The sequence below is a fragment of the Micropterus dolomieu genome, linkage group LG21 (assembly GCF_021292245.1).
Source record: "Micropterus dolomieu isolate WLL.071019.BEF.003 ecotype Adirondacks linkage group LG21, ASM2129224v1, whole genome shotgun sequence".
NCBI classification, from domain to species: Eukaryota; Metazoa; Chordata; class Actinopteri; order Centrarchiformes; family Centrarchidae; genus Micropterus; species Micropterus dolomieu.
Window position 1 is genome coordinate 24,462,512 of NC_060170.1, and position 27,991 is coordinate 24,490,502.

Here is a 27,991-nt window from a genome sequence, read left to right on the forward strand (position 1 = left end):
CCCCCCCCCCCCCCCCCCCCCCCCCCAATTCTTAACTTTTTTGTCAGCCTACTAATGACCTCCTGTCAAAGGCATAGTGTGCATAATGAACAGCTGGTGAACAGGTCAACCATAGAGGGATTTTTTCTCTAATCCGTTCTTTAGTTTGATTAATTATCAGTAGAGGCATAGAGGCAAATTCAGAGAATAAGAAAATGATTTGATAGAAAATAGATACAAAAATACCTTTAGGTAGAAAATGTTTTGAAAATGTTGATGCCAGTGGTGGAAGAAGTATTCCTTTACTTAAGACAAAGTACATTAACGTCAAAATACTCCATTACAAGTAAAACTCCTGCATTCAAAATCCTACTTTAAAAGTACCATAAGTATTATTAGTGAAATGTACTTAAAATATAAAAAGTAAAAGTACTGGTACTGGAAGTGGAGCTAGTTTTAACAACTTTACATATCATTAGGTATTTTAGTCCAGTTGTTCCCAACCTAGGAGTCCGGCTCTTTTTGTATTTTCTGTAATCTTATTTTCCAAGTTAATCATATGTTTTAATATATAAAATATTAAGCCAAATAGTAACTAGTAATTATATCTTTCAAATAAATGCAGTAGCGTAAAAAGCACAATATTTTTCTTCTGAAATGTATAAAGTAGCATAAAATGGTACCTTAAATTTTGGTGAAGTACGTTTTCACACCTCCACCTTAAACATTAAAAGAAAAAGGAATCGGGGAACATAATTTGCCTGTGTGTTAGCCTGTCTATTTGTTTGTGTGGGATATCGAATAATAAAGTGTTTAAGGCCATGTGTTACTGCATCTGAGAGAAAATTAGCTTGTTTCAGAGGAGAATCCCCAGAGAAATCTGTTCTTTAATCTAAAGGCAGTTAACAGGCTTCATGTCCTAGTCTGCTCATTACAGAGGCTAGGGGAGCAGCCCCCCGCTGTACTGCGGTCTATTACTTGTACTATTAATGCTGTGGCCCACATGGTCTGAAATGCAACAGTACCTTGCGCTTCCCATGGGAGGATGTTTTTTAATGAAGCCAAGTGGACAGCTTCGCTCTCATCAGGGGTTGAAGGCTGCATGTGCACTGGCCACCACCCTACTGTAGTGGTGAAACTGCAGGGATTGGTGTAAAGGCTGCATCTTTCCTGCTATAAGCCTGCAGTGGTCTACTGAAACTGACTGCTCTGCTTCACTGCCGATTGTCGCTGTTTCACCCACATGCCTGCTAGCTTTCTTGAACATGAGAGAGAAATTATTATGCTAAAACAAGACAAGAAAACACAGAGAAAAATGCTATATGCTGGTCCCAGTAGGCCAGACCCCAGTGGGATTGCACTATGAACAGATTTTAAATGGTATACTAATGAATGTGAAGCGCAAAATGTAACGCCGGCCATAATCTTGCTCTTATCTTTCACTTCCTTCTTGTCCATTAGAGACGTGCAGGCAGTGTCATTGTGCTACTGTATTGTGCCCAAGCCCTAAGTCTTAATAGCTTTGTTTTATGTACGTGCAGCAGCTAAAGGTTTTGTCTCTCATATAATTCTGTGGCTGTATGGGATAGAAAGATAAGCATTAATCTGTAATTCTGCAATTTCCCAGTGCTATAAGCTATTTATTGTCCTATTGGCATGTGGAACTGCTTGCTAAATGCTCAAATTTGTAGAACCACATTTTAAGAGCTTATGAATGCGAGAGACAGCACCAACCCACCCCACCTACTAAAAACACAAACACACCTCTATCATTTCTCATGTCAGCTCCTTATAGGGGAAGCATCCAATAGAATGTATGAGATTCTTGATTTTATCTTGTTTCCATCTCTGTTGATAAGATGTTGGTCAGATCACTCAATTTATTTATTATACATTTCATATTATAAATATTATGAAATGATTAGTTGAACAATTGTTCAACTGACAAAAAAACAACAAATATATCAAGGAAAACACTTTCACTGTATCCTGCTTCTTAAACATGAGGATTTTATGATTTTCTCTGTTTTAAATCATATCTTTGAGTTTTGGACTGTTGATCTGACAAAACAAGAAATTTGATGCTGTCACTGGTGCTGAAATTTTATAGGGCTGATCGATTAATTGTAATTGACAGGTTAATCAGTAATGAAAAAGCAGTAGTTTTTTTTCTTTGTCACTTCAGCCTTGGTGTCTGTCTTTGCCTTTGCTAAATACTACCCAGTTCTTTTCTGAATCTAAACAAATCACTGTGTCTGCTTTTAGTGATGTTAAACACACCATTTCTTTTACGCCTAAGGCTGTGTCTCTGGAAAAAGCAACCAGACACCATTAAGAACTAATTAAGAACGCTTTTGTGACCTCACTATTTGTTTAAACATTACTATTTTAAATGATTGACATTATAGAGTATCATACATATATGTATTTATAGGGAAATGTCACAACTGCCTAAATTGGACCATTAAATTGGCGAGCTTCTTAAATTAATTTACATTTGTTTCCTGCCTTATCTGATCACGACTAAGTGGGCAGGGTTATAAAATTATTAAAATATTTCAATAATGTTGGTTGATTATTTAATCTCTAACTGACAGTAACAGCTGTTTAACTGTGTTTCACATGTAGGAGTCTCCAGCAGGTGAGCTCTCGTCACCTTTGACCCCGGTGACCCCGCCCATGGAAAACATCAACGGTACAGATGAAATCTGTGACACGACTCCCAATTCAGACCCCCTTCCAGGGCCGGCGCAGAATGCACTGGCCTTCGCACACAGGTACATCCCACATCGTGATACTGTCCCGTGTTGTCCTGTTTTCTACAGCACAGATGTTACAGTCTGACCATATACAGAACATTCACTGTCACAGTCATAGTTCACATAGATTTCATACAAACAAAATAAAATAGATGAGTTAATATGAATATTTCTCTGTTTTTCTGTTTGTCTGCGGCTCAGAAGCACAGCCCTGTCTTATTTATGTCTTTCTTTTCGTCTGTGTGCACCTATGTGTGTTGCATATCAGCATGGTAGTGAACTCCCTCTATTCACTGCTGCTCTCTCATGTTTTTTCCTCTCTAGGCAGCAGTTTAAGACTTGTCGGGTCTGCTCTTTCTGATAGGGATGTCATTACAAGTCCTGACTACTGCAACATGATAACTACGCAATACAAAAAATGTTCAGGCACAAACTTTCCCAGAAATAAGAGCCTGATTGCAGGTCAGCAACAGGGAGGGTCTTCTTTACAAAACCTGGTGCACTGCCTGTTTAGTAACTGCACAAGGTAACAACAGCACTCCACTTGACTCCACTCAGTCAGGAGGAAAATGGGTACTATGAAATATATCAGTGACAATGTTACATATACATTGTCATTTCACATGGACCAGCAAAAGATGTTACTTAAGTGTTTCTCAGGAGTGAGGCATTATTCAAGTTATTCTTTTGTCCAATCTGAGCATGTTTGGTAAGGAAACTCATATATTTATAGTTTTATGTTTTCCTACTGCAATGCAATAATATCTTTTTAAATGCAAATTCAAATCTTTTGACTTTTATGTTGTTGAGCATGTGACGGTGTCACCTCTATGCATGCACCACTGTTGTTGTGTACATTCCTGCTGTCTTTGTGTCCTGTAGTCCTGCAGACTGAATTTTGAAATGGATAATTAATATTCCTTGTTATTGTCAGTACTGGTTCATATACAGTAGATTGTGTAAGATAAAGAGGTCAAAGTGCCATGTAAATATGTTTTATTTTGTATTATGGCTCTCTGAAGAGGTGTGGCTGTGAGGTTCATCAACAAAAAGGTGTTGATGAAGCATTTATGTAAGACTTATATAACATACTGTGGGTAGTGGGAGGCAGAGAAAGAGCAAGAGAGATAGACACACAGGGAGTGAGCGTGTGTGTCAGAACCTGGGAAGAGAGAGAGGCGCATTGTATAAAGTCTGTACATGAGTCACTGATACCTAAACATCCACCAACTGCACACACACTCACTACAGTAAATAAACTGAACAGGAGGGCATGGACAATCAGTTTGAGTCATCTGAGTGAGTGAAGTTTTTTTTTCTCAGGAGAGGAAATGTTCCTATCGACTGTCACCTGTAGTCGACTGTACACACAAGTCTTTTCATTTGTAAAATCTCTGTAATCTTGTGCCACTCATTTCATTATTTCTCATGCTGCGATTCTTATTAATTAAAGATATCAATCAATCGATTAATGTATTATCATTCTTTTTTGCTTAACTATGGGTTCTGAGGGGAGACTTTTTTTGATATTGTAGAGCTCTTTAGAGAAGGAAGTATTTTTATCAGTGTTTTAAAGTCTGTAAAGCTGTGACAAGCTGAAGTACAAATGCTTAGATATCCCTCTGCTACATCATGAACTCTGTAAGGCTACACAGATCCAAGTGTGCAGTGAGAGCGGGATGTAGAGAGGACACCCACTGCCTGCTGCAGCATTGCAGCTGATGTGTCTATTAATGCTGCATGCGTGGGAGACGGGGTCGACTGTCAGCATTCGCAATGGCAAGCATGGACATAACAAGCAAACCTCAGAGTCACATTTTCTCAGAGGCATATGCCGAGAGGGTAGATGCTAGGACAGTCCAGATATCTTTCCACACAAACCTCTTCTTTTTTATCGTTACTCTCTATGATTCATGCTTCCTCTGTTTGATATCTACTGTATGCAATATTTCAAATATCTATCACCTTTTACAGTAGCTCTAGCCTCTCATATGCCTCTAACTGCAGTTAAAATGTGTTTTCTCTCAGTTTAGTGGTGGTGTATAAGCTTGATTTAATAGCCAAAAGAAAATAATAAAAATGTTTGTAGTGTGTTTAGAATATGTTTATTTGTATATTACTTCATGAGGTTTCAGACCCTCACAAATCAAAACACACCTGCACACAGGTGTTTGCTGTCTTTTTGCACCATACCTCAGCGATGGTCTCTCTGTCATGTGTCCAAAATTAGATGATGACTTAACTCAGTAACATATACACCACACTGCTGCTTAGCGGTGCGGTGTAGGCAGGCATATGTGGGTGCAGAGGGCAGAGGAAGAGAGAGGAGGATGAGATAAAGAATATGCAGGGCTCTGAGAGTTTCTTTTTTAATATAGTGCAAGATGTAGGCGTATTTGGCAGGTCTGCAGTGGACTCGTTTTGAATGGTTTTCTGAATATTGGAAGATCTTTTGTTGGGACTGCCTTGGCTGTATATGAATGGTCTTCTAGTGTTGGAAGGTGTAGGTGTCTGTTGGTGGGTTTGTGGTAGGCTTGTGTGAACGGAGACGGTGCCGATGTCATACGTCAGGGTGTCACCAGCGCCTCCGTTCCTCCAGTGCTGCCATGGCAACTGCTCTGGCTCCCTGCTTCTTGAAGTGCTCGGTGAGGAGAAAGAACCTACCTGACAACGCACAGTGGTCAGGACACGGCAGACACGCAAGAAGCCTGTAGAAAATCTTCAGTGCCATACAAGTTTATGTTTTGTGTTTAGTAGCTTTATTGAAACCTGGGAAGAGAATTCTTAAAACTTAACATTTTGAAGTAGTAAAACGCAAAACAGAGCATTGATTTTTTTATTCAAGAGTCATGATGTATTGGCAGTGTGTACAAGTTATGTCAAAACCACAGAAAACATTCAGAATAAAATCCAGAAAACAAAAATACATTTTAAACCAATTAAAACTAAATAAAATGCAATAAAGAATTAACCCCCCATTATCTGATCCCGTGCTGTCTCTTGCCATGGCATGTTCTGTTTTAGTCGGCACGATATTGTTTACATGAAACAAATAAAAACAGATAAAAGTAAACCCTGTAGATACAGAATTTAAGAGTCTGTGATTTTGAAACTTTCTGAAACTGGATTACATTTATTCAAAAACAAAAAAATTGCACAACAATTTCAAGCTTTTACAAACAAGAAATAATTGCTTCTTCAGTTCAACATCACACAATTTGCACTTGCATGATTAGAAGTGGAATTAAAACTAAATTACATAATGATCAACAACTGAAAAATATTAAAAGCTAATAAAATCCTCATGACAAGACACTCATATTGTGTGAATAATCACATAATCTTTACAATCTGCAGTTCAGTGACACAGCAGCAGCTAACTTACCCTCCATGTGTCTCACACACCTTCAGCTCTGCTCTGCTGTCCTCAGCCAGGATTTTGCTCGGGTGCCCTCATGAAACCTTTCAGCCAGATCAATTTAATGAAGATGAACACCAGTGTCAAAACTTGCACTCTTTTCTCTCCTCTAAATCTCCCTCCATCGCTCTCCCTTTGCTTTCTCCGTCTGTCTCCATCTTCACATCTTGACGTCTCGCCTGCTCTCCTGCTCTCCGAGCTGGTGTGTGGGGTTTATACATTGGCGGGGCTGCGTGCCTTGGTGACAGCATAGCTCTGTGTGTGTGTGTGTGTGTGTGTGAGCGGTTGTGTGTCAGTTGATATGTGAATGTGTAGGATGAAGTGTCGTCTCCCTCCTATGCGTCACACACACAGACACACTACACTCACAGAGGGGGTGGCTGTTGTGTAAGAACTGAAGGCGCCGTGGGAGTCCTGAGTGAATTAGATCTGGGCTTTCTCTCTTTCACTCTTCACAGAGTGGGTGTTATGGAATAGTGGAGTACTGCTGCAGTGTGTGAGCATATATATATATATGTGTGTGTGTGTGTGTGTGTTTGTCAGTGAGGGGGCAGAACAAAACTGAAACAACATTGTTATGGGTCATACACAGACCCTCATCACTCCTTGAGCGAGCTAAGCTTCCTTTTGTGTTTTTCTGTGTTTCCACCGCTCTGAGGAATTACTGAAGTATGTGGGAGTAGGAGCTCCTTTTCAAAGGAGCTTGACTCGATGTCGGTACTCGACAACGTTTAGGTCTCTCATACATTCTCCCGCCCAAATCACACATTATGTGAGAGACAGGGAGTGGGCATTATGCAACTCTTACATGGATGCCTGCAGTGCTCATATCTAACAGGGGAGATGCACAGCAGAAGAATTTTCCTTCCAGAAAGTTGAGTTTATACACATATATAATATTACATTTCAACTCTGAGCTATTGACTACCCAGCCCATATGCGTAAGTGTATTTCCCCACCAGCCATTTTCTCCCACACATGCCTCTCCTCCAAGAAATTCACATTCTATCAAATTCAATCACTTCTCCCTTATCTCTAATCTCATCTTCTTGCCTGTGAGTAGCTGGACCAGATTAGGCTCCAGCCAGTCTGAGGATATAATCTCAGATTACAACTCATGTGGCTGCTTTCACAGCTACCGCCCAGGAAGTGCCGACCTCTTACTTGAGTGCCCGCTGCAGCCTTTGTCAGCTTTCATTGGAGCAAAGATGGATGGATGGATTACTGAATGCGCCTACTAGGCACGGTCCCAAGAGGTTGTGGGGCCACGGTCTTCATGTGTAAAATGTCAATGAAAAAGTCTCAACACAACCACAAAGAAACTCAAAATGACAATAAATAGACTCAAAATGCCTCAAAAGAGACTCTTTCAGACTGGATGTCTTGCTCCTAAGTAGGGGTAGGGGACTTTTATATATCTATGCCCAGGGAACTGTTGTTTCATAATTTTTCCATGGATGGATGGATGGAAGGAAGAAGTACTGGCTGCTTATAAACACAAATGTTTTTGTTCTCGCTCACATTCACAACTTGATTTTTCAGATTCAAATCAGACATCACGAGTTTTTTCCGATATATATTTACATCTTACATCCATAGCATGAAAACATCAGCACATCTCATCTTATGTTAATGTTGTGGTAATCCGACAGTATGTACGTTCCTCTGTTCTGCAGCCCTGCCATGACAAAACACTGGGAGGCTGAGCTGGAGGCACTAAAGGGGAACAATGCCAAGCTAACGGCAGCTCTGCTGGAGTCTACAGCCAACGTCAAACAGTGGAAACAACAACTGGCTGCCTACCAGGAGGAGGCAGAGAGACTACACAAACGGGTGAGGGAAGGGGCACAGAAATGTTTGCTTGTTTTCATGTGTGATTCATTCATTCAAAATAAATAGGAGCAATCATTTGGAAGGGATGGTGTGAAGTCTAGAAGAATAAAAAAAACAAAGATGAGAGATGCGTGTTGGCATGAGGGAAAAGTAAAGAACAGGTAGTCTGGAAATGAAACATAGATTGAGATCAGGATTCTGTTGTTCCAGTTTCTCTCCGTGGATTTAAATCTTCATCTCCATCTTGTCCTTTTAGGTGACGGAACTTGAGTGCCAGAGCAACCAAACTCCAGTGATCAAATCCCAGAAGACTGAACTTAACCAAACCATAGAGGAACTGGAGGCTACGCTGAGGGATAAAGAAGAGGTGTGTGTGCGTGCATGTGTGTGTGTGATAGGGTGGAGTGCGTTGCTTGAAATTTAATGTCTCATGCAAAAATGCCCTACCTTCATGCTGCACAGCCATTTAATCTGTCTTTATGTGCTCCAGGAAATGGAAAAGTTGAAAGAGGAATTGGAAAACATGAATGACCTGATGGAGCAGAAAGACGCCCTTTCCCAGAAACTTGAGGTGAGTGATACAAAAAGGTACTAACCATATAACTGTATCGCAAGCATCAGTGTGTCCTGTGTCATTATTTAACTCCTAATGGCACAAACCTGCCAACAATGCTCTCTCTCCTTCAGGAGACGGAGCTGCGCAGTCGGGTGCTGGAGGAGCAGCTGGCAGGGGCGGAGCAGCGGCTGGAGGAGAACCAGGAGGAACAGGAGAATTTCAGAAAGAGCCTGCGGACGCTGCTGGAGCTACTGGACGGCAAGATCTTTGAGCTGACAGAGCTCAGAGACACCTTGGCTCGGCTCATAGAGGAGGCCAGCTAGAGACGGAGCTGCATAATCTTCACAGACAGAGCCATAGGATAATTTACACCCTGACACCCCCCAACTTACCCACACCAATCCTACCCACCATGCCCCACCTTCCTCCTGCACTCCACACACATTAAAAATGCAACACCACACTGCCCCGATTCTGATTTTGGTCAAAAAGGGCAGCTAACTCCCCATTTTCACCTTGCAGGCGTTGAGCTCCAACCAACCGCAGGCACTCCTGTTGTTCAAAACAATACAGGGACTACCTCATCTTGCCTTCTGATTGGCTGGTGAAGGCGTAACCTTGGTTGAATTGATCTCTCTAGTCATAGAGATGCCTGTTGTGGCGCACTGCAACTGCACCCAAACCCACTCACCCACACACCCACAAAGAGTTAACTTAAGAACTGTGCCTCAGTGACATCTGCTGTTTTACTGGGAGAGCTGCACCACAGCTTGCAGCATCACAGCATCTCACACACACACACACACACACACACACACCCCTTTTCTTCCTCTCTAAACTGCCCCCCACCCCACCCCGACCCAAGGGGAATGTTGAAAGTCATGTGGAAATAATTGCTGTTAAGACTCAGAGAACTGCGCCAAAGCTGCCAAATCCCTCCAAAATATTGTCCTCTAACTAGCAGATGCTTTGATCCAAAGTGACTTACTGTACAGAGAAGTGCTGAACAGAGAAACAGAGTCCCATGTTTGAGCTCAGGCTGCCAGCGGAGTGTCGACGGAAACAGAGAATTAAAGGACAGCTCTCAACAAACCAGTCAGTCTTACCTATTGGCCTGGGGTGACATCATTGCTGCTCCCCAGCCTTGACACAAATGGCTGCTGGGAAAAGAAGTTTAGTTTGCTTCTCCATTGGAAAAGAATGACTGCTATTTATTCACAGCCTATTTAAAATCCCACATGATAGATGAGTATGGAATCTTCCAGAGGCATTGTTCATGCCACACAGAAATTTTAGAGGGCATGTGCCCATGTTAGATTTGACATGATATTTACTGCATCCAGACTGCTTCCACCATCACAGACAACTGACCTGTCTTCCTGCCAAACTCAGTGTGGTGTGTGTTCTTGAACAAGGCCTAACCTTCGACATAGTGTGTGCCTTCAAAGCACACATACTTGGAGACATGTTTGTATATAATGTGTGTGTGTGTGTGTGTGTGTGTGTGTGTGTGTGTGTGTGTGTGTGTGTGTGTGAGTGTTTTGTGCTGTGAGCGAAAGACCCTGTTTTTGGACATCAAGGCCTACACACATACACGCATGCACACACACACACACACACACACACACACACACACACACACACACACACACACTGAGCAATACCAGACAGGCTCTATACGACACCTCTATCTAACTCTATCAGGTACTCTACTCAGTGGACTCATACAGATAGGTAAAATGCAACTCAGCTGATCCCCCTTGTCCAACAGAAAGTGTACTACTGTTGACCGAGAACCTGTGTGGCAGCCCTGTCTGGACGAAGTAGTGCATCGGGAAGGGCTTATAGAGTGTCATCTATGTGTTTGTAAATCTCCACCCTCAGCGAAACTGGCCACAGATTTTCACTCTTGGGTGAATACAGAACTGTACACAGTTTCTATTCTTTTTTACACAGGATATAACACTGATGATATAATAACAGAACTGTATAAATCAACTTTCTACTCATGACGTCATTGTAAATGAATGGATGGATGCAGTAACACCCTGCAGTGGCTTATTGTTGTGTATTAACCCACGGAAAAGCATTGTATAGTTATTATAGAGTATCTAGTCTGGTAACAAATAAACCTCTTCAGTATATATTTGAAATGCATAACAACACGATGTAAACACAGTGTTAAACGTTCTGTACCAAAACTTACACTTATAAAGCAGCTCCTGTACCAGTAAAATCCAAAACTGCATCTTAAAATTCCTTTAAAGTCACTGAATTTCTTGAAAGCTATATCCTCACTTGAAATGCTGCTTATCGTACCTTTCAATTGAGCACCCTGTTTGCACTGTGTTATTACACTGTTGTAACTACATTATATATCAAGAGTTTTGCATTAAATACTAGCACAGCATAAATCTGTACCTAAAATATTGTAGTTAGTTACACAGGTTAATACACTCGAATAAGACCCATGGGAAGGGAAAGGTTACCCTTTTTTCTTTTTGATTTAACTTTGACAGTTGAATGACAGAGATGGAGTACATTGATATTAATGCTATTGTTAATGAATGCCTTTGTACAGTAGTGGATAAGAAGCTTTTCATTCTCCTGTTTTGTAACTTATGGTATTTAAATGTAGGTATTATTATTATTATATTTAGAGGTATGAGAAGACTGGCAATATTTTTGACTATTTAAAGTAATTTTGAACTCATGATATTAAAGAGGTACCTCAGGCTAATGATGTCCGTAGATTGGTGAGATTTGTGTGTTTGCAGGTGAAAGGATTTACCAAACGCTGGTAAATAAAAATGGATCAGGAGACACACCTGTTGGTGCTTCAGCCAAACTAAATACTTTGTTGAATTCAAAGACAGCACTACCAGGCTGAGAACACACCTCTGTGAATTGAGAAATGTTATGTTTTATATTCAAATACAGTGACCGCAGAATTCAGTGTGTGCAAATGGCTTTTGTTCTGTTTAAAAAAACAAAACAAAATTATTCAGCAGACAACAGACAATCTCAGAATTTGCTTCACAAGGTTTTATTCAAATGTAGGGGCAAGGTTGTAAAGAAAAAAAGGTCTGAATAAATGAAAATGATAGGACTAAAGGTAAAAAGTTATTCTTGGAACAGTGGCTACACACTACTGTGTAAACACAACTGCAACATTTAATAAGTCTGTTGTTGTAGTAGGCAATCCATCCGAACTCATTATTACCCATATAACTTGTTTCATCTCTTTTCTTGTATTTCTCTATATTGATATTGCACTTCTCAAGTGACTGACAACGGATTATATAGTAAAGCTGTGTTAGTAACAGGTCTACAAATGAAATTTTCAGAAGCCAAAACATAAAATGATTTGGCCCGGAAGTGCTTTGGAAAAAACGGGATACAAACTAAGCATTGAAATGCAATGTAAAATTGCAGTTAGCTGACAAACAAGCTGTGTTAAGATTATTTATAGATAAAGGTTACTGTAAAACATGACAGTGTGTTTCGAAGGTCAGTCAGCAGATAAATAGTTGAGTTTCCCAAACATTTTTAGCACATTGTTGGTCATTGTTCAGTGGAGCAGCTTAAACCTTAGTGCCAACATATTTTGGGAAACTCTGCCCTGGTCAGTTTTATCGACATTAAGTCAGGTATGGTCTGGGTTAGGTTTAAGTTTAGGGTTAAGGTTCAGGGTTAGATCATTGTCTCATGCTACATGATGAGGGTACCAGGGAAGAATGTTGTGCTGACAATGACAGAAGAAATGTCAAATTGCGTTTACTCTGCCAGGAAAATAATAAATTCTCTTTAGCACTGAGCTATTTTCATGCTGTATTATGTGACATATAGTTCCATGCCTGTACTTTCTAAATTAATGGCTGCTTCATGATGAATGGCACTCAACACAAGAACAAGAGGAAAAGCACAAATCTTTGCAACATAGCTGTTTAGGACAATGCATGCTGAGCACGATCCAGACGCCGAGCTTAGTTCATGAATCCACACCTTTCTGCTTCATGTCAACATGTATGTTTGCGTGAATTCCTGTGCTGCTAAGCATCTCACTGGTCTTCTCATACTGTCCTTCCATCACACTTCTGTAGGTCCAGTTCCACATGTTGTTTAGTGCTTTTAAACTTACTCATCTACTACAGCTATAATATTTCACAAGTGATTAAAAAAAAGTTGTTACTGTACAAATAGAGTGATTCAGAATGTGTACTATGTATCATGAAAGTGCTGAAACCATTTCTCATGAGTAGAGGCTGTGGATTCACTTTGCCACTAAAATGTTCCTGCACATGTTGGCTGTGAGTTTAGTGTGCAAGTCCATGTGTGCATGAGCATGGTTACCAGCACAGTGAGTAACAGACCTCCTACTGTGTGCTTCTGCCCACTGAGTGCAGAGAAAAAAATGAGAAAATATGCAATAGAGAAGAGGAGAGAACGTGAATAAGATGGCAGGAGAAACCGCATCGATCACGACCGCCTGCTCCACAGCCCACAGTGACTCCCTACAGCGCAGAGAGAATCTAGCCTCCCACAAACCAGCCATCATTCAAACACGCGCGACCAGTTTCTCAGCTATGCCATGACTATCCCACATAAGAAGTTTGCTCACACTTTACAAATAGTACCGACACCAACCATGACCTCCGCCTCCCTAAAGAAACTGCAGTTCTGCAGATGACCCTTCCTCTAATCCCCTCCTATTATAGGTGGCCAGCTTCTGCTCAGAGATGTTGTTAGATGCGGCACCGAATGATAAACCTATTGTGACTTTCCATATCTAACAGTCTGACCATATGTTGCGGTCGAACAGATGGGTCAATACATGTTTCCTCACCCAGAGAGGGGGTGAGAGCTGGGGGTAGTGAAGGCCGGAAGAGGACGAGAGCGGGGGAGGGGCACGGATCTGTTGTGACAGACTAACAGATTTACAGTGTCAGATTAGACAAGTAGTGGTCCTCATACTGTCTGACACTACTACTATGTGACAGGACAAAACCAGCTGTACTGTATAGTGGGGCTCAGTCATGTTATACTGGTTGAGTAAAAATAGAAGAGAGTGTGAGCAGAGGTGATGTTTGATAGTGTAATGGTTTACAATCTGGACCGTAAATCCAGTTCAAATCTCAGTGGGAGTATATATTTGTATTTTAATCTCCCAGATCACCTCACATTTTCAACCATACCCATTATATATTTTTGTTACAGTTATAGTTTTGCATTTTGAGTGGGAAAAAAAGTCACACACCTCACAGTACTAACAGCTTTGCGTTTGAGGTTTTCAGTTTGACAAATAACTGCCAGTGCAGTGTGTTGGTGTTAAATGTGTTATGTGCTGTTTCTGAATGTAACTGTAATGTAGCCAACAAAGGGCCAGTGCAGAGCTATTCAATAGTACAACTGAAAAATAAAAATATAGCACAACAAACATGGCATTATTACAGTCTGATTACAGGAAAAAAACCACAGTGACATAAAGTAGCAATAAAAACACAAATAATGTCCTTCATGATGTGAATGTAGTGTGAAAAACAAATGAACAGCTTGACCTTGCAGCATGTGGTGAGTTAGTGATATTCGGTATGATTCAGGCCCTGGCATAGTCACTAGGTACATGTGTGACTGGGCTGTGTGTGCTTGAGTGTGAATGTCTGTACGTGTTTGCGTGTGTGTACAGTATAGTGCAGTACAGTACAGTGTGTGCAGTGCCGGGTGCAGGAATCTGTATGTGTATTATTTGTTGAGTTTTAGCCTTGAATCCTAGCTGTCCCAGTCAGGACCAGCCAGCCCGTCGTCATCTGAGTCAGACTCTGGTGAGGCCTCCTTGATGCGGCGCAGTGCTTCATGGATGCTCCTGGTCAGGGGGTCGGTGGAAGCCGGGAGTTCTCCCTGGTCCTTTCTCTCTTTCCTGGGTACGCGCCTCAGTTTGACCCCCTTGCGAATCTGAACCAGGATGCTGTTGGGGTCATCTTCACCCTTGGTAGGAGGCAGGGACCGCTGGTCGACCTTCCTCAGCTGGAAGCTGCCTCTCTTCAGGGAGGCTAGCACCTCGTCCATGGGTGAGCTCACTGCACATAGGAAGAAAGGAGGAAGATGAACTGTGATTGGCTACTGCTAGTGGCTAATCTAATAGAGCCTACTATGGTACCAATTGGTTCCAGTACCTCTTCTAGTGTGGGAGTCAAACTCTGGAGTCTTCCTCAACTTTTTCCGGGCGCTCACCAGTTGGCTGCTGTCAAAGAAGCGAGGGATGAATGGACCGAGTGGGGAAAGGGAGCGCACTTTTGCTGCACTCTTCCCCTCAACCTTCTGCCCATGTCGACCTGGGCTCCCAGAAGGCGACAACTCCTCCTTTGTTGGCAAAGGTGGAGGGGGAGGTGGAGGAGGAGGGGAGATGGGGGATGCCAGTAGTGAGGACAGGGAGCAGGGAGAGCAGGAGGAGTCTGCAGGACTGGGCACAGGCAGCGGAGGAAGGGATGCTGTGAGGGCCGTGACGGGCTGAGTGGTGAGCGTGGAGCTGGGGCTGGGATCCGTCTGCACGCTGGTGCTGAGACACAGCGGCTGGCCCTGCGTCTGGACACAAACAGAGTCCACACGCTCCTCCCTCTCACTCACGCTACTCATTTCCATGCTCCTTCCGCGCTCTCTTCTTCTGGTGTAGGAAACACGTAGTCGAGTGGACTTCAGAATCACCTGACCTGGGTACCGCTAGACAAAGAAACAAACATAAGAAAAAATGACATGAAAAATGTTGAGATATTTACCTTAACAGGAAGACACATACCTGCTTGAAAGTGCGTAGTCTGTCCAAAGTTCTCTGTCTCTCCTGACTAACTCTGCTATTCTTCCTTTCCTCGTCTTCTTCTTCATTTTTCAGCTGAAAAAATATTGAGCTTTAGAGCAGAGAGTTGCTGACAACGCTTTACAGGTATACTACAGTCACATCATTATAAAAAAAAACATCTACCTGTAAGACCTGGTGGGATATGGAGTCCTTGTGGGTAGTTTGGCGTTTCTGCTGTTTCTGAGTGTGATTGAATACACAGATCTCCTGCAGAAAGGTGGGAGGAAAAAAACATCAACACGCTGTCAACACAGCATCAGTATAATGTTTTTGTGGGACATACTGACTCTTTTAATAGTAACATTACTTCTAGTAATAACTAATAATAATAATAGCTCATTATATCTTACTAGCTATAATTTGAGTAATTTATATTTCTACTCATGTAATGTCAAGACAAATGCAAATGTGTTCAAATATAATTAAAGTGAAATATAGTACAAAATTCAAATTGCAATCCATATTTTTGGCAGTTTCTTGATGAAATATGTTTCTGGTATAGCAGAAGAGCTAAACAAAACACCGTTTCAAGGGTCACTTCTGCTAGGATATGAAGCTCAGTCGGACAAAGTGCAAAATACACACTCTACACAGTGAACAGTATACAGAATCCAGGATACACTTCGGGAATGAAAATAAGTGTGATTGTGAGTACACACCCTCTTGTTCCTCAGATAGGAGCGCTTGGCAGTGATGCGCCCCCTTCTTGCCTCTAGCTGTCGAGTGCTGACCCGAAGTCTGCGCAGCTCTTCCCTCTCTGCAGTATCATCCTCTGTTATATCATCTGCACTTTCAAAGGTGTCATAGTACACCACCTCATCCTGACGTTCTGAAAACATAGAAATATACAGATTTTTCATGTGTTTGACAGACACTTCACATGCAATGACCAATAATTCAGACTGTATTGTAGCAGCTTCATGCACAGCCAACAGTATAGAATAGTTTGCGAAATGCAGTGTCTTCTCAGGACTCTGAAAATGAGACAATGCATCTCAAGATGTTTATCTTGTAAGCAAGATTTGCCCAGACATAGCTTCTTCCACAATACCGGTCATCTGTCTGCGAATGCTCTCTAGTTGAGCGGTGAGGAGAAGCTCTTCACACTGTAGTATCTCTGCCTGGATGTCATACAGTTGGAGCTGGAGCTCATAGTACTGTGTCTCCATGTGGTCTAAGCGCGCCATGGCATCCTCACTGCTGCACAGACCCTGCATCTGAGGGGACGGGACAAAAAAACTAAGTCACAAAACAACTGCGTATGTGTTTCGTATGGTGTTGAGTGTTGCTACCACACCTCCTCTCGAAGGGTGTGTTTCCTCTGCTCCAGACAGATCTCCCTAGCTCTCTGCAGCTGCAGAGTTTCCTTGGCGACAGAGTAGCGGAGTCTCTCCATGCGCTCCACCGCAGCTGTCCATGACGATTTACCAAACTTACGCTGGTCCACCTTCATACGCTCATACACCCCTATGCGCGCACACACACACACACACACACACACACACACACACACACACACACATCCAAACAAAAAGAAATGTACTGACGGAAACTTCCACACATTTAAAAGTGACGTGTATGAACGTGAAAGTGAGTCACTATCAAGTAACTTTCTCATTTAGTACAGTGAGTGGGCATGTCACCCACAATTTCTTTTCTGTAAATGTCTTGACTTCACTCTCAGAGGAGTAAAGCTTTATTACAATAACGTAGACAGAGACATCTATTGGCCACACTTGGACATTACCACTTTCATTCCAGTTTGCACTTGAAGCTCACTTATTTGATTTTTGATCTAATAAGTGTCAGACAATAAATAGACCAATCTATGGTGGAGAAAAACTGGGATAAGCAGGGGCACTTTGTGCAGTAACCCTGCGCAGAGACAATCTGCTGGCAGAGGCATTTGATCAATAGGTTGTCCTTGTTTCTTCCTGTCCCTGTCAAGGCATGGCTGTCTGCACTGCCTCATTAATACCAAATCAAATTAGCCCTGGCGTTCAAAACCACACACAGGTCAATAGCAGGCCAAAGCTACCACTATATGTGTGTGTGTGTGTGCTGTGTGTGATTATTCAACGTCATTCCTCCACTGCTTTATTGACTTGACATTGGCAGTGACAGTGATGGAGTACTGTACCTTTCTGGGCTCTGGCAGTGATCTCAAAGTATTTTACAGTAAACTCCTGGATGTTGAGGACTGCCTCCTGAGCTTTCTTCTGCCAGTCGAAGTCCTCCTTTTTTAGAGCTTCAATCCGCCTTGGGCCTAAGTAGTCATTCTCCATGGAAATCTGTTGAGAGAGGATGAGCACATTTTTGTCAGCAAGATTAAGAACAATGACAAGCCTCAGTGAGGGAGTATGAAAAAGGAAAATGAAGTGAAATGAATGAATGAAAAACCTTGTGAAAAATGACGTCCAAAGGAATTTTTCATAAATTTAATAAAAAAGCTTTAAAATATGAACACCCTGGGGTACAGTATTTAGTACGCTGATATCAAAAATTTATCTTGAGACCATGGGATACAAATGGATTCATCTGCGGCAATAAAAAGGATTGGGGTATGGCAGTTCCTGTGTACACAGTACAGGCAATGCAGTGTCACTAATACCAAGCAGTTAGAGGCACATTCATAAAAAGTCTCATTTTAGAGTTGGTAGGAACCTCAAATGTTACACATTACTGCCACTTAGTGGCATAAGTAAATGGGCTGACCAAAGAAGTAGGAAAAAGCACAGTGAAAGCACAATGTTTTCCCTAATTATACTGAGGAGTCATTAGGAAGGGGTATTCACAACAGTACAGTAAATCTCTTCTGCACGTCGCAGAGAAAGATTTTCTGACTTAATGCCATGTAATGACTGCATGCACTGAGGAACAGGATACATTAGAAATGTGCACTCTATTGCAATAGTTTCACCACAGAAAGCAAGCCTGGAGAGGGAGCCACACCCCCACACATGGTAGCACTGACAATGTGCAGCCCATACAGGTTACCATGTCCACATTCAACCCCACATGTATCCATCTGTGCAAACCCCCCCAATGTTTTTTATACCAACCCATTTTCAACCAGCTTACAAAAGCATAACCACCATCTAGATAGAACATAGGGAATTAATATTGCAAATAATTGATATCTGTAAAATGCCTTCTGACATTTTATTTTATTCCTGAGGATATAAGGAAGAATGACGTAATTCTAATTTTACCATTCCTGTAAAACCTGCAATATTTCAGCAATACAAGCTTATTCTTTTCATTAGTGCATTGTAGGACTATTTGAAGAGCGATAAAGCATTCTTATGTCTGTTAGCCACACACAGACAAAATTTACCCTGGTCAGTGGTGAGCAAAAATTGAGAAAAAATAACAACCAGATGTCCAAGAGAAAAACAAAAGGTGCCTATGCAGCACAAAGGAGGACAGTGAGCAGCAAAGGCTACAGAGCTACATCCTTGTCTTACCCTGAGTAACCTCGATCCACCTCAGCTCACACAGCACTACTCAGCAGTGCACCAGTATCATTTACAGCTGCAATTTCCTGCTGTCAAGTTGCCAGTGAGCATTGCTTTGATTTTGATGTTTTCTGCATTCTAATACATGTGTAATTTTAAACCGCATGGCTTTAAATCTAATGATTTGTGTTACTGTATATCTTAGGGGTGTGACCTTTCACATCTTTAGAAAACTCAATCTCAACTCAATCAGACTATCAACTGTCATTTAATGTATGACTTTGTTTCGCCCTTATGAATCCACAAGATTAGAGGCTACACGAAGATTAGAGGATATATTGAGGTTGGAACGACTAAAAAACTGGCTAGGCTGATGCTACTCTCTATCAACATGATAACTCATTGATACAGTAAGTGTGACTTGCAGAGGATAATCCTCTTTCTTCTGTCTTTGTATTCAATGTCCATCATAACTTGTCAGTTGAAAATCATTACATTTTTTATACAGTGACTGTTTTCCAGCTCACACATGACAATAGTTTTTTTCCCCCATAGCCTTTCCTCTCCCATATCACGTCATAAACTGACTTGTAGATTTCTTTGAAGAGAGTTTTGATATAATGAAACATAGTACAGCTAGAAAACAGAAAAAAAACTCACACTGCATAAACATACACAATAAGTAGCTATGCCACTATGTGAACTGATGTTAATTATAACATTAAAACGCATGAATCTGTGATTTATATTTATATTTACTCTGGACTAAACACATCCTGGGACTGATGCTACAAATTGAAAATGTGCAAACAAGGTGAGTTCTTATAGTGCAGTCACCCTAATATGTGAGGCACATAATGTACACTGACACTCTTCAAATTAAGGCCAGATTCTACTACTGCTCAGACCAGACCCACAAGTCGTCCAGTCACATGTTTTTGTTAACTTACTGACAAAATTAGAAAATTTATGTGAAATCTCAGTGAAAACTTTCTTTTGAAAGAAACAATCTTTCAGATAATATGTAAAAGTAAAATGAGTAAAAGCTAAACATACATTCTGTGAAAATATTATGAGGACAAACTGCCTAAATGTAAAAAATTTCACTGAGGGGCAGCTAACATGCATGTGTTACAGCTGATAGTATCTACAATCTGTTCTGTATCAACTTCCAATGTGTGACACAGTAAGGAGGTTAAGGGCAGATAGCAAAAGTTTGAGTTGATGTCAAATTATTTGATCACATTGGATTGTTTTAAAGACCCAAATAATGACAAATGATACAGAAATTGAAAGAAAAAAAAAGAAAAAATGACCAGAGAAAAGACAAATAATCCCCTCAAATTAGAACATACAGATGAAGAAGAGCTACAGAAAGCCATGCTGTGCCTGAGCTACTGACAATTTAGACCATGAATAAACCTGAAAGTGCAAGTTCAAAGTCTCCTCCCCCTCTTTGATGCTGATAGGAGGTTCCATGGTGTAATGGTTAGCACTCTGGACTCTGAATCCAGCGATCCGAGTTCAAATCTCGGTGGAACCTGAGAGTTTTCCATTTTTCATCCACCATTCTGGCAACAGCTGCAAGTCAACTTCGAGCTGTTTACTCATGTAGTGGGTCAAATTTGGGAATAGTTTCCTGGTTTGTAAGGGGAAAGTGAGAATTACATACAGTATGCAGGTTTCTCTGCAGCTTTCTGAACCATGGTAGTGAGTTTAGAATCTACATACTACTAACTCCACAGGACAGAAAGCATGTCTGAAATAAAGGACAGACTGGAGCATATTTTCAGTAAATTAGCTAAGAAATATGCATAACGATCAGTAGCTCTATACCTTATCACTGTGTCCTTTTTAATTATCTAATCTAGGGGTGTGCCATATAATTTACATTGTATCCATTTAATTTTAATATGATAGCAAAAATGGCAATTTTCCGTCTTGTTGACATAATGACGTCAAACCATTACACACTGCAACAACAAGCATGGCTAAAAGCGAAAGTAACATTACGACCGTGGAGGAGTTATTTTTTCAAAAAGGGGAGCAACTTCAGTGGTGTGAAAGTGGCGTGCAACAAGCCACGGTACTATGTAAGAAGTACAAAAAGATTGTAACAACAAAAATGGGGCAATACAATGTATTTCAACACCTCAAGCAGAAGCACCAGGTTGAGTACGAGGACAGCTCAACCATTATAGTAAGTTCTAAATCATAAATATTTCTCAGTATTTTGTCATCAAAAATATTATTATCACAGAAAGACCCTGAAATATCGCCCACCCCAATCTCAGTTTAACAATAGATTGTGTTCAGTTATGTAAGCCAAATGTTATCATTTATTGGGAATTTGATTTTTCCCAGTCAGTTTGATTATAGTTCCCTGTGTCATTTGACTGACAACACAAACTTGTAATCCTGCATTTCAGATGTTAATGTATCCACACCCTTAAAACAGTTTTCATTACCAAAATAAGTGATAGAATTTGTCACAAATGATCTTAAATATGACACATATTCTATAAAATACTTTAAGATGGAAACCAATTATTTCTCTCTGTTGTTTCAAAGACCTCACGAAGCTTAATAAAGGACTTAACACCTTGCTTACATCCCTGTCTTTAGCAGACACTGAAGGTTCTCACCTCCCCAGGGGAACTGGTATTGAGAACATTTATTCAGCCACACCTAAAGTGGAATGTTCTCCTCCTTTCCTTATCTCTTCCTATCATTCCATTTCTGCTGCATGCCTGCTGATCCCTGTGTGTCAGTGTCAACCTGTACCTGCAGTAAACCTATAGGACCACACACACACGACATGACTTATTCATGGCTCTGTCTGAGACTGCAGGAAATTGGAGATCCACGAGGCTCCATTTCAGCTCGCAGTATGTCACTCAACCCCCAACGGCTACATCCCACATGTGTTTAGATAATGTGGAAAAGGACAAAACTGGCAGGAAAGTGTTCCCATCCAAGGTTGGAAAGAGATATGTGTGTGTGTATGTATATATGAGTCTGTTTGCTTCTTTATCGACAGATGTTATGCAATAACGTGATGCTGAAGTCTTTTTATTACTGACGTGCTGTGTGTGAGTCAGGAAGCTAAATATAAACGTGCCATCAACGCTGCAATAATTGAACAAAGCCTTGCCACCATTTATCCATTCACCAGCCTCCATATTCTCTTTGTAATTAGATACATCTCACCACTTTCCCACTGCTTTACTAATGGCATATGAAATCTTATTACAATATACAAGATAATTCATTCACAGTCAGACATTCTCGTACACGCAGATGCAGACACACAGAGCCGACCCTATTTTAAGAGACATGAGAATTTCCTGAGACCATCCTTTGTGTTGTTTGACTTTTCCATGTCGGTGCCTGTAGAGAAATACAGAAATACATCACTGAATCGAGGCCCATCTGCAAAATAGCCAGCTTCCCATGTATGTTAGTTAAGCACAGCATCTAAATAACCCTCTGAAGTTAGAAAAAATGGTTCACATGGTCAGTGATAATAGCGTCAAACTACCAGAAACAACACAAGAGCCACAAATATTTCAGTTATATTTGGCATTATTCCCCTGGATGAATGTCATCAGTACTATACATCATTGTTTCAATACTGAAATCAGCTGGCCATCTGTGTGTGTGTGTGTGTGTGTGTGTGTGTGTGTGTGTGTGTGTGTGTGTGTGACTGAAAAGTTGGCATGGTAGAATGCCAAAGAGGTTTTGGCAATTTACTGGGTCAACGGATTTGGGTCCAAAATCTGTAAGAACCTAGTTTTTATGAGATAAATCCCCTCATAATATGGAAGATGCCTCACTGTCTTCTCTGGAGCGGCCTCTAAACGCACATGAACATACACTTAAACTATTACCTTGATCTGCTGTCTGCGCAGCATTGCTAGTTCCCTCATGTCTCTGAAGGGCTGCAGCAGGTACTGGTACAGCTGTGTGGACGCCTCCAGCAGGCCTCCATAGGCCTGATCTTCCTCCTCATATAGCTCCAGCAGCTCCACCATACTGTCCATGATCTTGTGCTTCTCCAGCAGCTGTATCACATGCACACACAGTTAAACTAATGTTATCACTGTCAGCATACAAACAACTTTCAGAATATCAGAATAGATACATATTTATAGCAGCTTTTAAACATTCTGTAAGACCTTCTTAATGAGGCATTTGCATTTATTCATGTCATATGTAGTGGAGAAAGTCTTCCAAAGATGTTTAAACAAACAAAAAACATTAAGACAGTTGGAAGCACCTTTAATGAAAAAATATATAAATTTATTGTGTATGTGTCTGTTATGCACAAATCAGAAAGAGCCGAAGGCAAACATGCTGTAAGTGTAATTCTGCAGATGTAATGTAACACATGTTTCCAATTGTCTGTTATCTGACAGTGTGATAAGAACATACTTAAATACATATTTTAGTGTCACTCAGCAGTGAATGTAAACTTGCACCTCACTGTGACACTAGGGATGCTTTGTGTAACTGTAAATACCCGGACTATTTCTGAGTGCAGTCTCAGTGCATAGACCATAGCTGATTGAGCAGAGTCCTTTTTGCTGCTGGGAATAAGATCAATAGACACACATATTTGCCAGACTGAACAATCCTGTAGGCTACCAGCAAGCACTGAAATAGCCATTAACTCAGCCCTCAAATGGAGAGGGAGGATCAATAGGCCAGTGTGTGTGTGTGTGTGTGTGTGTGTCTATATGACTATGATACTACGCCACAACAAACTGTGACTGTGTTTGAATGAAATACCGAGCATTTGCCATGATAAAGAGCTTAATAAGGTCAGTAGCTCTTACTTCATCATCAGGATGAATACACCTTCAAACAAACTGGAATTCCAGAGTAGTGTTTATAGCTTGGGATGGTCAGTGCACATTCTGTGAGACTGTTTGATATGTTTTGCTCAGGAAGGACATAAGGCAAAGCTTCCTGTGTCTGGTTTTCTGTCTTTTTCATTCTGAGTGTGTGTGTGTGTGATCTCTTGACTTACTTTTGCAAAGACACAAAACATAAAAGCAAGATGCAAAATGTGTTATACTGTGACACTGCTGTGCAGTTGGAGTCATGAACAGTGTAACTTATATAAAATAATAATAATAACTTTATATCATGATGTAAAAAAACTATATAAACCTACCATTCAGACTTCAAATCTTCTTTCATTTTATTGTTTATGGGTTTTTTAAATTACATGAAGTTATGAGTTCATGCAGGATGTCCGAATGTAGCACTCACAATCAATATGTGTGCATTAGAGAATTGACAAAAATAGTGTTTTCCTGGTCAAATCTAGATGAATTTGAAAGATATTTATTCCATAAACACGGGTAACACTCAAACACTAAACACTGTAACGGTCAGGAGCAATGCTGATAATGACACACTCTTTCTTTCATGCTCTCTCTTGACAGTCTGGCTCCATAAGTCAAGCCTGCATTAGTCTAACACAATTGATTAATAGGACAATGGGAGAGCCATCAATGTAATGTCTGTTTATATTAAGAGTTGTTAATCAATCACTGGCTGCTGCTGGTGCGTAAGAGGAGCAGGCCTGGAGCGGATACGATGTCTGGATTATCTCTCCACTGTGTCAAGTTAAAGATAAAAATCAGAACTGTTGGTCATTTTAACTTTGGTGCTAGTGTTTAATGATATTATGTGTACAGAAATGTTTATTAATATTATAGCTTCAAGACACCTATAACTATATCTATTTATAAAAATGCATGTAGAACTCGTATTCACTAACACACATCAGTCATACATAAATGTTCTGCATGATAATCACAAAACTGATTTGGAGCCATGAAATTCTATTTTGTACGGTATTTTCCACAGTAAAGTTTTAATCATATCTATGGTTTTAGCCACATTTACTGAAAAATCAATCAATAAATAAACATGCTCTTTGCAATTAAAAACATTACAGTAATAACAAATATATAATTTGTCAAATAAAACATTGTCTGTTTCTACATTTTCTGCTACATGTTCTTACCACAACAGTATAATAAGAACAAAGAGAAAGAAATGTGATATCATCTGATGTTATAGTAAGTGACTCATTATTGTGTGTTACTCAGGTCTCTATAATGACCAAGAAAGTATTACCACTAAAATGGTGATAGTCTGATTATTAAGGGTTCAGCAACTAAATGTTGATAATAGGTTAAGTCATGGTAGCAACCAGGCCTGTTTGGGTCTCAAACACTGCGTGGGAGAGAGTCTTGGACAGTTCCATAGAAAAGCTCAGGGGAGCAGCTATGCGTTGCTCTTTAAACGGAGAAGGGGAGGTTAACCAGATATAGATTTGTCTAAACAACAATTTAGTCTTCATGCGTAATGTCTTGTCTATTATAAAAAAAATAAAAAGTGACTCTCAGCGGTGTCAGCAGTAGACAGCAGCCATGCTGAGAGTATAAAATCCCACAGAGGACATTACAACCTAATTTTACAAATTCTTCTGTCTCTTAATAGCTAACCAGTAGGATTGGTCTCTCCAACGTATTCTCACAATACTTCTGTAATAGGAATGAAAGAATGATGGAAACGCTCTCAGTTCCCAGTCAGCTGTCTCATCAGTGTGCAACTGGTAAAAGACAAGTCTGTAGATTTTTGTCTCGGATGTGCTTATGGGGGGTTAGATTGTGGTATACCTTATTTCATATGGGACACCTCTGGTGGCCCCAGTTCTTTTCATGCTTTAGGTACTTACATTAGGAAATAAGTTAGCTTTTATTGTTTGGGTTACCTCATGAAAGTCCACATGCTGATCTTACCTTAGATGGCACACATATACAAACAACTTAACATACACTAAGGCCAATGAAACCTCCATGCAGTTTCCAGACTGGACAGCCACTGCTTTTTATAACTGATTATGTGATATCTATACTGGATGGTCCACATTCCAGTAGCAACAATTAATCAATTAGTCGTCAACTATTAAATTAATTAGCAACTATTTTGATAGTCGATTAATTGTTAAAGTATTTTTCTAAGAAAAAAAAAGTCAAAATTCTCTGATTCCAGCTTTTTATGTGTGAATATTTTCTGGTTTCTTTGCTATGGCAGTAAACTGAAATATTCGTGTTTTTGACCAAACAAGACATTTGAGACCAAAGGACTAATCGGTTAATTGAGATAATAATCGACAGAGTAATGACAATGAAAATAGCCTAATCGTTAGTTGCAGCCCTAGTCCACATCTACACTCAGTCTACACTCACAGAAAACCTGTAATTTTTTAGTCTAAGATTAATCCTCATATTAAAATTTCCCCAAATACGAAAATACACATTTAAAGTGATGCTTAATATAGGCTATACTTTTTTTGTGGCTGTGTACCTTATGAACATCATCAACACATTATCATATTTCTGTTGACCTTTTCTGTGCACTGTATTATTTTATACTTAATTGGATGTAGTCTATTATGTAGGCCTATTAAATAGGCTATCTGTCTACCTCCCTCAGATTAATGGCGTCACACTTTCTCACTGTTTTTGGTAGTGCACAGCCTCAAGCAATGCAGTCGGTCTGGTCAGTACAGCAGAAAGACTGAGGTCTCACAGTACCCCAGATGTGCAGCTGTGTGAATGTGAGAAAGATATAGTTATGGAGATACAATGGAAAGATCACAAAAACTCTCACCTCCTGCAGATGTTTTGTTGCACGGTTGAGCGCCTCTTCGTACCCGGACTGCCTCAGCTCGCTCAGGCTCTCATAGTACTCGTCTGGGTCGTCGTTTTCCGTGAACACAACCTGCGAAAGGATCTTCCACCCACACGTATCGAGCGCATGGCCTAGGTACACCTGTAAACTGTAGCAAAGCTCATCCATTTCTGTCTCGCATACTTCCGTCGGCCCGAATAGCACCGTCCACATCCCGGCTGGTTCCTCCGGAAAGACCGGGAGGCAGGGCTCCAGGTCCGAGTTCACCGAGCACAGCTGCTGGTGGATCGCCCGGAGGTCCTGGAAGGAGAACAGTCCGGCCCAGCTGCAGTCATCCCTGCTCAGACTATCCAGTTCCTCCAGGTCCAAGCTGTCCAGAGAGGGGGTCAATTGGTCCCCTCTTAGTGATTTTAACCCTTCAGTGTCAGGACTAGCGGGGGATGCTGCAGTTTTAATCACAGCTTTGATAGGACTTGGTTTTGTTGCTATCCCAGACTTAGTTTTAGAACTGTAGCCTTTAACCACAGCCTCCCTGGTTGCTTTGCTGGGGCTCCTACATACTTTATCCCTGACGGGACTCTCGGGCCATTTTGTTTTGTCCCCTTCCTGGCTGGTCGCCTCCACCGGAGCGTCCCTACCAAAGCTTCTCCTCTGCACCGTCCTGTTATGACACGTTATGGCAAATTTATCCTCCACTTCATTCCAGGCGACGATAAAAACGAATTTATGCTTTTCTTTCTCCTCAAACGCATTCGGGCGAACAGCCACCCACCCCGACTCCAAATTATCCTCCATTGTGAAGGACATTTCTGCAAAGTGATGGAACAACAATAATAACGCTGTGCGAGCCAGCAAGACCTGCGTTGGTCCTGTTTAAGAGTCAGATGTAGTAAATGTTAAAACAACGTTTACCACACAGTGTTTTCTCTGAGGATATTTGGCCTGAAGGGGCTATCCTCCTTCGCTCAAGCGGATGAATTTGGAGCAGCGCGGTGCCATTTCCCACCTCTGGCCCACCTGTCTTCAGCTCAGACTAACTAACCTCCCGCAACAGTTAGCTTTCCGACCACACGAGACCCGACCGTGACACATAACATGCGACCGTGTGTTTACCAGGTCCAGCGGTCGATCCGCCTGTCAGCTGTGATCCGTTATCCTCGATCTCTCGGCTCCAGACCTCCCTTCTCATCATAAAGTGCCAGCGGGATCCAAAAACAGTGGCGTGCATCGTTCAAAGACAGCAGGCCGACGCCATGAATAACTCTGACAAGGGGTTTTGTCCAGTCGCACCGTCTCCAGAAAGGTTAGCATCGTCCCCAAACTCGTAACATCACCATGTTTTCTTCATCCTTCGTCCTGCAGACCACATAAGCAAAATAATGATGCTCGCTTCAAGTGCTATGAGAAATATTGGAATTC

At 41.1% G+C, this 27,991-nt stretch overlaps 2 protein-coding genes and 1 non-coding gene across 4 annotated transcripts in view; 2 read left to right on the forward strand and 1 right to left on the reverse strand.

Moving 5' to 3' along the window:
- The window catches only part of homer1b (homer scaffold protein 1b), a 21,302-nt gene extending 9,806 nt beyond the window's left edge, over window positions 1–11,496 (forward strand). For both annotated transcript variants that reach the window (XM_046035147.1, XM_046035146.1), the window contains 5 exons: window positions 2,608–2,756; window positions 7,833–7,989; window positions 8,246–8,356; window positions 8,480–8,560; window positions 8,677–11,496. In XM_046035147.1, the coding sequence (XP_045891103.1) occupies window positions 2,608–2,756; window positions 7,833–7,989; window positions 8,246–8,356; window positions 8,480–8,560; window positions 8,677–8,868 (690 nt within the window). In that variant the 3' untranslated portion in view covers window positions 8,869–11,496. The remainder of the gene's footprint in view (window positions 1–2,607; window positions 2,757–7,832; window positions 7,990–8,245; window positions 8,357–8,479; window positions 8,561–8,676) is intronic.
- Window positions 11,497–11,575: 79 nt separating this feature from the next.
- Window positions 11,576–27,961, reverse strand: LOC123960432 (junction-mediating and -regulatory protein-like). Its single transcript, XM_046035144.1, has 10 exons — window positions 26,552–27,961; window positions 22,747–22,920; window positions 17,539–17,689; window positions 16,696–16,865; window positions 16,450–16,615; window positions 16,058–16,227; window positions 15,522–15,605; window positions 15,339–15,431; window positions 14,719–15,262; window positions 11,576–14,622 (listed from the first exon to the last, which is right to left on the reverse strand). Exons 1-10 carry the CDS (start codon window positions 27,377–27,379, stop codon window positions 14,315–14,317), a joined length of 2,688 nt encoding a protein of 895 aa, XP_045891100.1. The 5' UTR covers window positions 27,380–27,961; the 3' UTR covers window positions 11,576–14,314.
- trnaq-cug lies at window positions 20,328–20,399 on the forward strand. Its single transcript has one exon. It is a non-coding gene; the product is annotated as a tRNA-Gln (tRNA).
- Window positions 27,962–27,991: the final 30 nt, after the last annotated feature.

Bases quoted from the DNA above. Each gene is read 5' to 3' on its own strand.
- LOC123960432 (XM_046035144.1), bottom strand. From the start codon at position 27,379: ATGTCCTTCACAATGGAGGATAATTTGGAGTCGGGGTGGGTGGCTGTT. The intron at 17,690-22,746 runs GTAATAGTTTAA...CTCTCTCAACAG, and splicing joins TGCGCAGACAGCAGATCAAG to ATTTCCATGGAGAATGACTA. The intron at 15,606-16,057 runs GTGTGTACTCAC...ACCTTTCTGCAG, and splicing joins CCTATCTGAGGAACAAGAGG to GAGATCTGTGTATTCAATCA.